The 14,293-nt window shown below is 34.3% G+C and overlaps 2 protein-coding genes across 2 annotated transcripts; both read left to right on the top strand.

The window, feature by feature from the left end:
• Window positions 1–926: 926 nt before the first annotated feature.
• On the top strand, window positions 927–3,604 carry LOC106720952 (60S ribosomal protein L11). The gene is made up of 5 exons (XM_014515758.2): window positions 927–1,002; window positions 1,248–1,400; window positions 1,695–1,844; window positions 2,671–2,818; window positions 3,441–3,604. The coding sequence occupies exons 1-5, from the start codon at window positions 997–999 to the stop codon at window positions 3,572–3,574; spliced, it is 591 nt and encodes a 196-aa protein (XP_014371244.1). The 5' UTR covers window positions 927–996; the 3' UTR covers window positions 3,575–3,604.
• A 516-nt stretch (window positions 3,605–4,120) lies between these two features.
• Window positions 4,121–14,213, top strand: LOC106720969 (dynein regulatory complex protein 1). The gene is made up of 17 exons (XM_045681367.1): window positions 4,121–4,382; window positions 4,769–4,956; window positions 5,143–5,378; window positions 5,588–5,794; window positions 5,968–6,135; window positions 6,253–6,631; window positions 6,843–6,925; window positions 7,276–7,401; window positions 7,565–7,711; window positions 10,210–10,400; window positions 12,145–12,181; window positions 12,283–12,386; window positions 12,833–12,912; window positions 13,196–13,327; window positions 13,457–13,559; window positions 13,701–13,864; window positions 13,992–14,213. The coding sequence occupies exons 1-17, from the start codon at window positions 4,174–4,176 to the stop codon at window positions 14,168–14,170; spliced, it is 2,733 nt and encodes a 910-aa protein (XP_045537323.1). The 5' UTR covers window positions 4,121–4,173; the 3' UTR covers window positions 14,171–14,213.
• The last annotated feature ends 80 nt before the right edge of the window (window positions 14,214–14,293 follow it).

Here is a 14,293-nt window from a genome sequence, read left to right as displayed (position 1 = left end):
TAAATTTTAGTAAGGACGCCATCTTTTAGTTGTAAATACAAACTTCACGATTTTTATTAAAGTAAAAAAAATGTTTACACGTGTGCAGTGATGTAAATAATAATAATATAATAACTGCTAATGCTAAATTAAATGTGATTATACCATTTTTTTTGTTTTGTGTCATTTTCAGCTATATGGAAGTAAATGCATAAAATGTTTTTTTTAGTCTATGCTTTGTTTCGTTGTTGATTTATTTATTGCTTAGGTACGCTTTGACTTTTAAATTCAGTGTTTTCATCGCGTAGCATTTCCTAACTTTAAGGTATTAAATCGCGAATTTTAGATATTTTGCTAGAATAATACTTTCAGATGAGATAAAATAAAAGCTTTAAAAATAACATCGATTTAAAATTACCACACAAATATTGAATTGATCCTAGTTTTTTTTTCTCATAAAAACTTATACCGATGAAAAGCTAACTGCGAAAAAAATCAATCAAAACCCTTTTAAAATATCAAACGCTAAATGGTACATTTGCAACTTATTTTGAAAAATACCTGTTTTAGTTATTATCGTACTTTATTCAATAATTCGCTTTTGCCCGCGACTTTTTACGCGCGTAATTAAAAAAAACTAGTGGTTATTATAAATATAGCTTTTCAATGACAAAAAAAAATTAGAGCGGTTCCATAGTTTTTTGAGTTTAATCTTTTGCCGAAATATTAATCTTTCCTTTCCTTTATAATATTTTTAGTAGTGAAGTATAGATAAATTGAAGTAGTTTAAGTCCTGTCCGTTTTCGATTTTATTAAAAAGAAGTTTAATGATCTTAGTTCAATATTTTTGTATTATTCTCATCTTGTGCGATGAATTTATTTGTTTTCTGAGCATAAGTGGCTTAACTTAATAAATTAAATTTTAGTAGGAAATTTCTGTTCGTGTAGAACTAATTTTTAAGTTCTTTATGGCAACACAGTCCCTCCAAACTTCATTTCTTTTAGAAAATTGTGATCATGGCGGTAGGTTGATTTTCATTTACCGGAATTAAAAATCGTTTTGAATCTTAGATTTACCAATGAATAAACTGTTTATTTATGGTGAAATATGTGAAATATTTTGCTCTTTAAGTTATAAATAAGTTATTTATGGTGTTCTTGTATTTTACACAGTGTTATGTTGTTATAACCTAACTCGATGTTTCAAATGTTAGTATTTAAAATATGTTCAAGTGATATTGAATCATTATTGTTCAAATGGTTTTCAGCGTGTACCACCGCTCGCACCTAAGAAAGATAAAAAGGATAAGAAACCTCCTAAAGACAACTCCAAAAATGTTATGAGAAATCTTCATATCAGGAAGTTATGCCTGAACATTTGTGTAGGAGAGTCTGGAGACAGACTGACACGTGCTGCTAAGGTTTGTTATTAATTAATTTCTATAATTACTCGTTAGTAGATTTGTAAATGTTACAATTTTTCGAAGTGTAAATGTGTAGTAATGTTAGAGATGCACTAATTATCTTTAAAAAGAATCATAGAAAGTTATGTTTCTCAATATAAATGTGCTATATAAAATATTTTGAATTTGCAATTTCTGGGAACTATGTGTTACTTCTCGGAATACTAACAGAAATAACATTTGTATGTTAATTCAACAATCACATTGATAACAAAGAATTATAAGTAAAGTCATGATAACTGTCTGTTGTAGGTGTTGGAACAGCTTACTGGTCAACAACCAGTGTTCTCCAAAGCGAGGTACACTGTGAGATCTTTTGGTATCCGTCGTAATGAAAAGATTGCTGTTCATTGCACGGTCCGTGGAGCCAAAGCTGAGGAAATCCTTGAAAGGGGTCTGAAAGTAAGTAGTCAAATTCTTAAAGCAATTCTTAATCTCCAATATGTAGAATACATAGAGTATATATCTATAGTTATTTTTGTTATTGTTTGTTTTATTTATGTTATATCATAAAATGTCAATGTTTTAGCATGAATTGTTCAAGGATCACCATTCAATATGTTTTCCTTTGTAAATTCATGCAATAGTAAAATTTCATATTGCAACTTTTGAGTACTATTTTTTTACTGCTCAAAATACTAATGGAAATGACATTTAACAAAATTAAAATTAAATTTTGCTTTGCCATACAGATTTATTTATGATAGTTCAACTACATTTAACTATCTCTTATGTCATTATATTTTGTAGTATTTATATTTATGGAAATACTAGCTGTCGCCCGCCACTCCGTTAGCGCAGAATTAAAAAAGTACTTTACTAATTTAATAAGCAGCCTATGTGTTCTTACAGTCTATACTCTATATATATGCCAAATTTCATCAAGATCCGTTAAGCCAATTTGGAAATACCTTCAAACAAACATCTATCCATCCATCTAAACATTTGCTTTAGTAAGATAAAGTATTTATTTTCCTTTAATGGTAAATAAGTTACTTAGATAAAAAATTGTGATGTTTCTATTAATGTAAATTTTTGCTTACTTGAAATGATTGCAATAATGCAATGAAAATTACCTGAAAAAACAAACATTTAAAACAAGTTATTTATTGGTTCTACAAGTAAAAAACCTATATAATATTAACCTATACAGAACATAATGATCATGTCATATTTTTAAGTAGTCAAAAGCTCAAAAGGAATTAAAACAAAATGCTATTTATTCTAGGTAAGGGAATACGAATTGAGAAGGGACAACTTCTCCGCCACAGGCAACTTTGGTTTTGGTATTCAAGAACACATTGACTTGGGTATCAAGTATGATCCCTCTATTGGTATCTACGGTCTTGACTTCTACGTTGTTCTAGGAAGGCCAGGTATGTATACTTCTTTTTAAATTGTACACATTGCACATTTTAAAAGGTCTGCTAGTATAGTGATTCAAAATGCTTTTCGGTATTTTTATGGAATCAAACTGAACTGTTTTAACTTTCAAATATCCATCTCAGAATCATTGATGATGAAATTTGAAACAATGTAAGCTTTTAAAATGTGAAGCACATTTGTTCAGGAGTGAAAATTCTTTAACTTTTACTCTGTAATACTTGTGCAATATTAATCTTATCTCTTTGAGAGTTGTGACTGATTCATTGCTCTCATTGAGGCTGGGAACAGTTTTGTTAATAATAATGAACAATGAAAGACAATACTTTAACACCAATGCTATCAACTTACCCTGCAACTTCACTATAGTTAAAATTGTAGTGGTACCATTCATATGAATATTGTCTGGCAAAGATGCATTAAAAAGGTTTAGGATCATAATTTCTCTGGTGTTGTAGATGAGTGGTTTTTATGGTATTTGAGCTTTATAGGTCATGTGTTTATTTATGAAGTGTATTTACAAAGGCTCAAATTATTATTTAATATTTCAACCATTATCTTACCCTTACATTTTGCACTCCTGGTTTACTATGTCTTTATTTTTGTATGTTTTAGGTTTCAATGTTGCTCATAGAAGACGCAAAACCGGAAAGGTTGGTTTCCCCCATCGTCTCACGAAGGAGGACGCCATGAAGTGGTTCCAACAGAAATACGATGGTATCATCCTTAACAGCAAAAAAGTAAAATGAGGAGTAGTAATAAAAAAATTATAAAGATCCTACATTGTTTCATTGTTTGTACATTGTTATAAAAGTATTTCAAATGAAAAATAAATGAAAATGACTACACCAGAGGAAAACTTGTTGCATGTGTAAGATCATGATTCTTGTCTCTGTTTTTTAAAGTGAATGGACAGGAATACATATTACATAAAAATTACCACTGTGAATATTTGCCATGAACCATATCTCTGGTACTCCAGTCCTCTTCAACAATTTGCAAGAGATGGGAAATCACAATATATAGGCTATTTGCTAGTTTTAATAAATAGTGTGAAAACTTTCGACTTCAAAATATATTCTGGTTGAAATTAATAAAACTGGTCAAGTGCGAGTCGGACTCGCGCACCGTGTGTTCCGTACAAACCTGAAGTAATATAATAAGTAAAATTTGCGCACAACAAAGTGATCCTATAATGGTTCCGTTTTTTTCTTTCGAGGTAAGGAAAAATATAAATACGAAACGAGATTTTAACAGGTTTGGTAGTTTCTCTGCTTCACTGGATCACGGGCGGGATGTAAACTTCTATAAGGCCGTAAATATTTTATAATCTATCAAAATTGTCACTATGACAACAATCAAACATTTTGATTTTTTACGTGTAGCAAAGTGGACATATATTTTTGTAAATACAATCATGGCTGGAAACTTTAGAGGGTTTGACGATGAAGAAGATGTGCTGGCACCTAAAGAACCACAAGTCACGTCACAGGACCCCAATGAACGTAAAGCTGGAAGAGCCTTGCGTATTAAACGTAGACAAGAAGCTCTTAAAAGGTAAACAATGTAAATGTAAGGGGGAATCAAAAGTTACTGAATATTCATTAACTTTAACGCTTGCGTCAATTAAAAAGCGAGCGTATCACCATCTCAAAGGCCGGCGACGCATTTGCGATTCCTCTGGTATTACAGATGTCCATGGGCGTCGATGAACACCTTGATGTTCCCGCTGCTGGTTTGCCCCCTTCTCTTATAAAAAAAAAAATATAAGACAGCTACGACGTTCCTGACGACGATAATCCCTTATTCCTTACAAGGTCCCTAGGACATCGAATCTCGTTCTTTACAGCCGTAGAGGTCAAAATAAACAACGAGAACAAAAGTTTAAGTGCAAAACGGTATTTCTATAGAATAAAGTGTAAACAATTAAATATTTGGCTTAGAGCGGAACAAGCCGCCGAGGAGGTAAGAGCGGAGGAAGAACCCGGGCCTATTGAACAGGCGACTGCGACCGCTGCAGAGGAACTGCAGCGGTTGACGCTAGATGGAGCTGCCAAAGTCACAAATGTCAGAGTTACGACCGATGAGCGCGAAGTGCTTCGCCGTGAGCTGTTCTCAGAAAAGATGAAAAGTAAACATGATTTAATAACTTCTAACTTTTAATAAGTATTTATTTTATAATGGCTTTAAGACTAATAATTATTTTAACGCGACAATCGCATCGGTCGACTGGACGCACAACGGAAACGACGTATTTTTTTTGTCTTAATAAAACTAGGTAAACTTGCGAGGCTAATTTTTATTTATTATAATATAGATGCATTAGAAAAAATCGAGGAAGAGGCAGCAGAAGCACAAATACAATATGACGCTATCACGTCTAACTGGGATGCAATGTTAAAGATCAAGGACCCTTTGGACATCGACTTAGAGATTAGTGAGCAGAGAAAGAAATGCGACGCCCTTTTAGAACAGAAGAATAAACTAATCGAAGATTTAAAACTGGAATTGAAACGTACAGATGAGGCTTATTATGAAGATTTGGATAAACAAGTAAGTATCTAACTAACCGATAGTTTTCACTACCCAAAACATGTGAACAAAAACATATCGTCATCCCTTTCATTCTCGTTAAAAAACTGAATAACAACATGCTTTGCTAACAACTTACGATAGCAATACTCCTTGGTGAGTAAACAGTACCAACATTTAACAACTATAAAACGAAATAGTATTTTTTAAATTTAAAGACTTTTTTATAGGATAAAGAAATAAAAGAACTGTCGGACCGAATTGAGAAACAAGTGACGATAATGCAAAGGGCGTACGAGAAGCAATTGTCTCTGATAGAGCAAGCCATAAACATGGAGCGTGACGCAATGGTGGAGCACAATAATAAGCGATGGGAGGCGCTCTACAAGCAGAGGGATAAGGAAGAACTTGTACACATGGACTATAAATATGAACAGGTATAGATCCGATTCATTATAATACCTAATCGTTATTATATCGCGCGGCATCTATGCGATGATGACAGGTGAACGACGAATGATTGCCAGCTCAAATTAGAGGCTAACGGAAGCAAGCTTTAAATCTTCTAGGATTTCAGTAATACCAAATCGACTTTTTTTTCTAATTTTAGTTAGAAGAACATAAGAAGGAAGTGGAAGCCATCATGTGGGACCATCATACTAAATATCGCGAGGCAAGAATTGAACTTGAAAACTTAATTCAAGAATTACAAAAGGAACAAGAGAAATTAAAAACAACATGTCTTATAAATACGGAAAAAATCGGATACAATTATCAGGTATGGATGCACTAGGACTTCATTTAATACTCTATCTTATGGTAATCGTCATCCGAACTCAAAGTGAAACATTGTTATTTTGTATGAAGCAATTTAATTTAGTTCTCCGAATTATAGGTGCTGAAGAAAAGAGAAGAGGAAAACGTATTCGTTCGTTCGCAACAGAAACGTAAATTGAATAAGATGTCTGACGTTGCGAACAGTTTGCGCGCCAAAATTCGAAAAGCGGCGGAAGATGGCGCCATAGAGGAAATGAAAGCTGACGCGGAGATTATAAAATTGATGCAGGCGATGGATGATTTAGAGAAGAAATGTAGACATTTCTCTAAAGTGAATAATTACAAATTTACCCAAGTGTGGCGTATGTCTGAGTCGCAATGTGCGCAACTCAGCCGCGACATTCGTAATACAGAGGTGGCGCTGCACGCACACATCCTAGCGGAACCTCCGCCCCCGCCACCTCCTAAATTCCCTAAAAACCCTTTAATTAAATATGGTAAATATTTTTAAAAAAGCAAGCAAAAAAGTAAATTAGACTCTAAAACTCGTAAATTTCAAAAGATTTCCGACATTACATTTTTTATATTTCCTGTACCTGTTACGTTTACCTTATTTCACTTTACCTTATACATTAACTGAAAAAATGACATACCCTAGGAGCTGCCATGTATTGAATTCGAAATATTGATTATTTTTACAAATTGTAGAATATGAAGGGCCACCCATAGTTCGTCGTGAGACAAAAGAAGACAGCGCTAATGCCGTAACCAAAGATGCAAAGGATAAACTGGTAAACATAAGTAATTTATTTTATAACTAGCTATGCCTGCGACTCTGTCCGCGCGGAATAAAAAAAAAAATTGCCTATATATTTTTCCAGACTATGTTCTACATCTATGACAAATTTCAACAAGATCTATTGAGCCGTTCTGTAGATATCTTCTTATAAATATACACCCATCTAAACATTCGTATTTATAATATTTAGTAAGATTAACAGGAAAATAGGTCAAAACATGTCAATAATTTAACTTTACATTTTATTATTTTCTTTCGCTCGTGGGAATAATTTTCAATATTTTTTATTAGATTGAAAAAAAATAATGAAACTTAATTAATTTGTTAATAACAATGTTTCAGATTCAGCATATATTGAAATTAGTGTCGGACAATACTGGGTTTTTGGTGGAGGATCGATTATTAAAATTAATCGAAAAACATCAGCCTTCTTCTAGAAATTTATGCACTCTGGATTCTATATTTATGGTGAATGTTATTAAATAACTTAAATTCCTTTTTTAATTGTCACACTGTGTGGCCTGACGTTAAATGGCCAGTAGATATCACGTAGTAAAGATTTAGTGTGATATATTTGCACTAAGGATTTTTTAAGTCGCCATTTAATTATTTTTTATGTTTTTTTTATAAGGCATTGGAGATTCAAGCTGAAGAGGACATTGAACTTCTTTGCAAGACGTTTTTGAATTATGCATTTTGTCCGATTTGCGTTGGAATGGAGTTTGGAACTATGTCCGATTCTCTGGAACAACTATCTGGTGTTAGCATACCAGTAAAGGTAATTATTATAATTATAAATTTAATTTGTAATTTTTTAATCTGTAACATTCATCGTGGATTTCTGAGACCCAATATCCCCTTTTAAAATATATTGTTTTATCTGTTTTGTTTTGATAATGATAGGGATTAGGATGAGGTATGTTCAGAGCTGGGCATTAACTCGTTAATCCGTTAATCGTTAATTAACGAAGTTAACATTTTGCTTAACGGATTAACTTTTAAGTTAACTTCAAAAAGTGTTAACGCTTTTGTTAACTTCCGTTAAACTCAACTTCCGTTAATAAAAGTCCGTTAATCGTTAAATTAGAAACTTGGAGACGTGCTGTCATTTTGTTTAAATTACGTGCCACGCCACGCTCGTAAGTTCAACTATGTTGGGCGACTGTCGGCGACTCGAATGGTGAACCAACGAGTTGATAATTGATATATGTGAAGTTCGCGTGCAAGTGTGATACATCAGAGCATCCGGGAAAGACGTGACCAACAGGACCAAAACAAAAGAAGGTTCGAAATAGTATATTTCATTACGAGTATATAAAAGCATGAGTATGTAATAGCCCACATTCCGAACACTCTTCGCCCCTGCAATACGCCACTTTTTGAGCAACTGTATTAAAACACTTTTTACTCGTGCTTTCTCTTTCCCAACTGTAAAATGATGTCTATTAAAAAAAAACCAACCACGAAGTTTTTACAAAAAAAAAATCATTGAAGTTTTTATGATTCATGCAAATATTTCTAAAAAGAAGCTCCTAATTTGTTACAATATCAGATTTAATGATTTGATTCAATGAATTAGGTTAGGTTTCATTTTATTTCATCTCATTAAATTTCATTTTCATTTCATATCAATAAAAATAATCTACTGAAACCTTGGCTGTTTGGGCATGGTTCCCTTTGCCTACCCAGAATGGGCGAAGAAAACAAAAAAATCTTTGTTTGTATTCTTTTACGGTTGGCGCCATTTTTCAAATATTTTAGTTAGTTGAGTTTATTGTGTTTTTAGCCGACTTCAAAAAGAAGGAGGTTATCAATTCGACTGTATTTTTTTTATTATTCTATTAAATTGCTTAATTTTTTCGCAACCGTATTAAAATAGTTGTTTAGTACACGTGCGGAACTGTCATTACAACTCGATGGGTACCGGGAATAAAGCCGCAATCGTAAAAATGAAAATGTTCAGGAAAAAATATTTAATGAAATTATGGAATAACTATAAAACTACTGAATATCTTAAAATAAATTATATGTCACCTTGTTCGTTATTTTTTGCCTAAAGTACTGTTGCAGTTACAAGATTGTATATTTTATCCAAATAGGAAAAAATCGATAAAGATCATATTGCTACTATTTATGTCGAAAGGTTGTTCCCATAATAGCCACTTACAGCTTTGTTCCACGAAAAAAAAAATGAATGTTGATACAGTAATAATATGTTACAGCTTTTTTCAGTGTATTATAGGATACACGATGGATACAGTAACCATAGTTTGTGTTCTTATTCCTTGAACTTGATGAGCGTTTTGTGGACGGTATTCATATTTTACTGTATATTCATCGTTGTATGTTTTTTTTTTAATCTTTTATCTTTGCGTGAATATCTTATTTTTATTGACAGTGCTTTTATTATTATTATTTTTTTACTAGAAATATAAGAATGGATAATTTAAAGTGGTAGAAATAAAGAGCATTATGTTATTATTAAACAATCATTTATTGAATCAAAGTAGCATAATTAAAATGACAAATTCGTGACTTTATAAGACTTTTTTACTTATATTATCCATGAAAATTAAGAATTCCTAATAAAAAAGGTACTTATGCTTAACTTTAAAACTTGTGCTATTTAAATTAAATTATTTTATAAAATGTACCTACTCTAATTATAATAAACTAAGACTAGTTTATTAGGAACTGTAGGAAATAAACTCATCTAAACCAACATTCGTATCATCTTAACATAAAAAAAAAAATTGGGTACCAAAATATTTAAAGCAAAATCACGTCTAAAGACTTGACTCCTGTAGCGGATCCTGTACCTAAGCAGCTTCGTGGGTTCCACATGCCAAAGATTTATAGAAATCGTGATAATATTGTGGAATATCATGACTGTTACAAAGACTCAGTAGATCAGAGTACAGAGGTGATGTACAAATCTGTAACAACTATAGAGGAATAAAGCTCATGTCACACAGTATGAAAGCTTGGGAGAGAGTGGTGGACGGAAGAATAAGAGAGGAGAGTGAGGTAACTCGGAACCAATTTGGGTTTACACCAGGACGGGGGACTACGGATGCCATTTTTGCTATTCGCCAACTTTGCGAGAAATATAGGCGTGTGCATAAAAACCTGCACATGGTGTTTGTAGACCTCGAAAAAGCATACGATAGGGTTCCGAGGAAGGTTTTGTGGTGGGCTTTGAAAGTGAAAGGAGTGCCTGGGAAATACCTGCAACTTATTCGTGCTATGTATTGTCGAGCCAATACACACATCCAGTCTGCTGTTGGCGATAGTGACAGGTTTGGTGTCTCGGTAGGTCTACACCAGGGTTCGGCTTTAAGTCCGTATCTCTTCCTCCTGGTAATGGATGCGCTAACATCAGACATACAGGAGGAAGCACCCTGGTGTATGCTTTATGCTGATGACATCGTGCTTGTCGGGGAGGATGAATGCGAGGTGCAGAGCAGGTTGGAAAAATGGCGAGATAAATTGGAGAGTCTTAAAATCAGCAGAACCAAAACTGAACATTTGTTCTGCGATTTTGGTGGTCCGACCAGCTTTTCTCCAATCGCTTTAAATGGTGTTGACCTACCAACCTGCTCCGATTTTAAGTACCTCGGTTCACTCGTCCAATACGATGGTGGTGTTGACCGGGATGTGAAAAGCCGAATAAATGCAGGTTGGATGAAACGGCGACAGGTCACCGGTGTGACTTGTGATCCAAGAATGCCACCCAAGCTTAAGGGACAGATCTACAAGTCAATCGTAAGACCTGTCTTATTGTACGGATCTGAATGTTGGGCCACCAAGGTTTCGGATGAAAGAAGATTGCATGTAGCTGAGATGCGTATGCTAAGATGGATGTGTGGTGTGACAAGAAAAGATAAAGTTAAGAATGTGCATATCAGAGGAAGTTTGAAAGTAGCGCCAGTTATCGAGAAATTGAGGAGCAGAAGGTTAGCGTGGTTTGGACATGTTATGCGGAGGGATGATAATCATATAAACAAAAAAGTAATGAGATTGAATGTGGATGGCTATAAAGGTAGAGGAAGACCAAAGAAAGTATGGATGGATTGTGTGAAAGAGGATATGCGTAAGAAGGGGGTAAATTCAGATATGACGTCTGATAGAGATGTATGGAGGAGTAGTACATACTGTGCCGACCCTCCATAGGGATAAGGGCAGGTTGATGATGATGATGATTTAAGTACATGTCATTTGTAAAATATCAGAAAACAAAAATTTTGATACAGGTACATTAATTCGAATCATGAACAGATGACTATAAAATTGTAAAATAATTATTGTAGATTATTATCTTCAGTAACACAAATAAAATAACTATAGTTTGGTAGTCTTGTGCGTGATTTAATATTTGCTGCCATTGAGTAACGACTCAACGATAGTTTAGTAGGTACAGCAATGTTTAGTGCGAATCTGTTAACATCAAAGTAGGTACAGTAATGTATAGTGCGTTTAATGTTTACATGTTTTATTCCCTGGAAGAAAGCCGTAATTACAATTGCTGGTCTAAAATTGAAACAAAAATTTCACTTTCAACATAACCGTATTGTTCCAGTAATATTTTTCTAAACGTTTACCAGGAACAAACAATTAATGTACAAAGTGATTTTTCTATTTTTGTCATTTTTCATCAGAATTAAGTAAAAAAAATATATAAGGTGTATTTAGGTCCGTAGATACCGAATCTGACTTAACCCGAAGACTGTCGCAATATCCATTGCGACATTATTCCAACTACCCATCGAACTGGTTCCTACTGTCAACCTTCACCTTCGGCTGCGCCTCGGCTCGGGTAGACATTTGTCGGAACTCTTTGCAATGACAGGCTTTCCGCACTCGTAATGAAATATACTATAATGCATTCATACTTGTCTCTAATACTAATGTGTTATAGAATGTACAGTCAAATTACTATTTTAAACAAGTGTCGCCACAATAAGTGCGAAATTAGTATGTATAATTTTGGTATGGTTAACTGTTAACGATTAACTTTAACTTGCGTTAAATTTTCGAGAATTTAACGCTTTAACGATTAACGAAGTTAATTTTTTAATTAACGGATTAACGATTAACGAAGTTAACTTTCCGATTAACTGTGCCCACCTGTGGGTATGTTTTATATAGACATTTTGGTCTCAGAAACCAAAAATAAGTGATAATACTTAATAATAATTGTTCTATTTCAAGGACGAATCTCATCCTAGTGTGTATAAAGGAAGTAGAGGTATGAATTTTTTATATTGTGTGTATTTTGTTTGTTCTTTTGCTATAAAAGATATCTTTTTTATTAGTAGCAAGTTTACATTTATTCATGAATAATTTAAGTACTACCTATGTTTAGTTGAGAGATCGTCAACGAAGGTGAGAAGCAGCGTGATTGCCCGGAGCGTATCTGCCTCCACGTCTCGTTCAATACACGTCGGATTCAAGTATTTTTTTATTTTTTATATATCTAGCTATATATATAAAAGAAAGTCGTGTTAGTTACACTATTTATAACTCAAGAACGGCTGAATCGATTTGACTGAAAATTGGTGGGCAGGTAGCTTAGAACCAGGAAACGGACATAGGATAATTTGTACCCCGTTTTCCATTTTTTATTCCACGCGGACGGAGTCGCGGGTAAAAGCTAGTATTAAATAAAAGCCATTTATAACGAAAGTATGGAGCTTCCTGGGCGACATTTCAGTTTCAGTCATGTTTATCTTTAGCCTAGTACTTTAGAAACCAGCTTGTGTATCGTTGAAGATGAGATCGCTGCGACAGTAGTCGAATAGCGGGATTCAAACCCACGACTGCTATCGGTAGTCTATACCCTTAACATTAAAGGTTCCGAATGTTTTTGCTTAGTTAATAAAAACCGTTTGTGATGCAGGAGTCATGAGTTGTCATCGGAGGAACGCGAGCTGATGCAGGAGGCGGATGAGATCATACAAAAGTGTGGTGAACAACAAGGTTAGCTCTGTAGCTTCTGTCGTAAGTCGTAATCGATCTAGTGTTTAGCGTTAAGAAACGTGACCTAACCAAAGGTTTTGATAAAATAAAAACGCGTAAAACGACATTGTTATCCCTTTCATTATTTTTGTAATTATTTTTAATCTGTATCTTTAGAATACAAAATAAAAGATTTTTTTTGTTCATATCTATTGTTTTCTAACGTTTTTTTGCAAGATTAAAGTCATTGACGCACACACTCTTATTTAAAACGTACGATAGACGTGTTGTCACATGATATTAGGAAGTTCGACTGCAACGGGCATCACTTCCGAGACGGGAGCGTCTGCGCCGGGCCGGCGTGCGGGCCGGGGAGTTACCGTCTCCTCCTTCCAGACGCTCGCCATGGACAAAGACCATCCATTCCTCTGCCCAGGTATAAGAACAAAAATAAAACTCACTACAGTAAAAGTTTAAATAAAGCATTATTGTTTGGTCAATTTGACCAAGCCTTCGTATACATTTAGCCATTAAAGAAAGATTACTGATTTAAATTCATTTTCAGTGGGACATTTGCTTGAAATCGAGCCCATGCAAGTTCTGACTGCCCTCAACGAATTCATGTCTGTATTTGTTCCGCCCGATAGGAAGATATTAAACGACATTTTGTAAGTTAAATGAAATAGCAAAATTCTCATAATATAACGAAAAATTCAGCCCTTGTAATATTTACTGATATTAATGTCTGTCCGAAAATAATTGCTTATTTATAAAATATCGTCACATTAATTCTATCATCTGTGTTGTAGAGATAGTGTCACACCTCCTGATTTCACAACACCGTCTCGAAGATTGACGCCAGATGAAATCGAACAGTATTGGAGTCAATGCAAAAATGTATTTTCACCTGAAAAAGATCGTTTTTGGGAGGGCCTGTTAGCTGGACTAAATAGTTACCTGCCCATATTACAAGGTAAGGACAAACGTTATTATAAATGTGCTTGCGATGGGACTGGCAATTTTTTCATTTATAATTTTCTTTCGCTTACCTGAATTTTTTTTTTTTTTTACCTATGACGTTTTTGTTTCTCTTTTCACAGAGCGCGAACGTCTGCACGAAGAAGTGGTAGAGTTGAGAGATCGCAACGCGGCGCTCCGTCGCCTGGTGCGCGGCGCCCTGCCCGAGCTGCCGGCACCTCGGCGCCGCAACCTGCGACGTGTCTTCACTGCTACCATGCCTGATTTAGCGCCTTCGCCCGCGTTCCCTCCAATATCATAAATTATTGTTATGAAATTGTTTATGCCGAAATTAAATGAAGACATGAAACGTAATGGTATTTCCTTAGGCTAGAAAAAATTATTGAAGATTTAAGCGTTTTTTATTTACTTATTGTGTCTTCAA

The sequence above is a fragment of the Papilio machaon genome, chromosome 15, assembly GCF_912999745.1.
Source record: "Papilio machaon chromosome 15, ilPapMach1.1, whole genome shotgun sequence".
Taxonomy (NCBI): domain Eukaryota; kingdom Metazoa; phylum Arthropoda; class Insecta; order Lepidoptera; family Papilionidae; genus Papilio; species Papilio machaon.
The sequence above is the reverse complement of the archived record's forward strand: the minus strand, read 5'-3'. Positions and strand labels throughout refer to the sequence as shown.

What these genes read in the sequence shown, in the direction of transcription:
- LOC106720952 (XM_014515758.2), top strand. An exon ending in TCCTTGAAAGGGGTCTGAAA is followed by an intron (nt 1,845 to 2,670) that starts GTAAGTAGTCAA and finishes TATTTATTCTAG; the next exon opens with GTAAGGGAATACGAATTGAG. An exon ending in CGTTGTTCTAGGAAGGCCAG is followed by an intron (nt 2,819 to 3,440) that starts GTATGTATACTT and finishes TGTATGTTTTAG; the next exon opens with GTTTCAATGTTGCTCATAGA.
- LOC106720969 (XM_045681367.1), top strand. Translation starts at nt 4,174, where the DNA reads ATGACAACAATCAAACATTTTGATTTTTTACGTGTAGCAAAGTGGACA. An exon ending in GTTCTCAGAAAAGATGAAAA is followed by an intron (nt 4,957 to 5,142) that starts GTAAACATGATT and finishes ATTATAATATAG; the next exon opens with ATGCATTAGAAAAAATCGAG. An exon ending in GTGTTAGCATACCAGTAAAG is followed by an intron (nt 7,712 to 10,209) that starts GTAATTATTATA and finishes ACACACATCCAG; the next exon opens with TCTGCTGTTGGCGATAGTGA.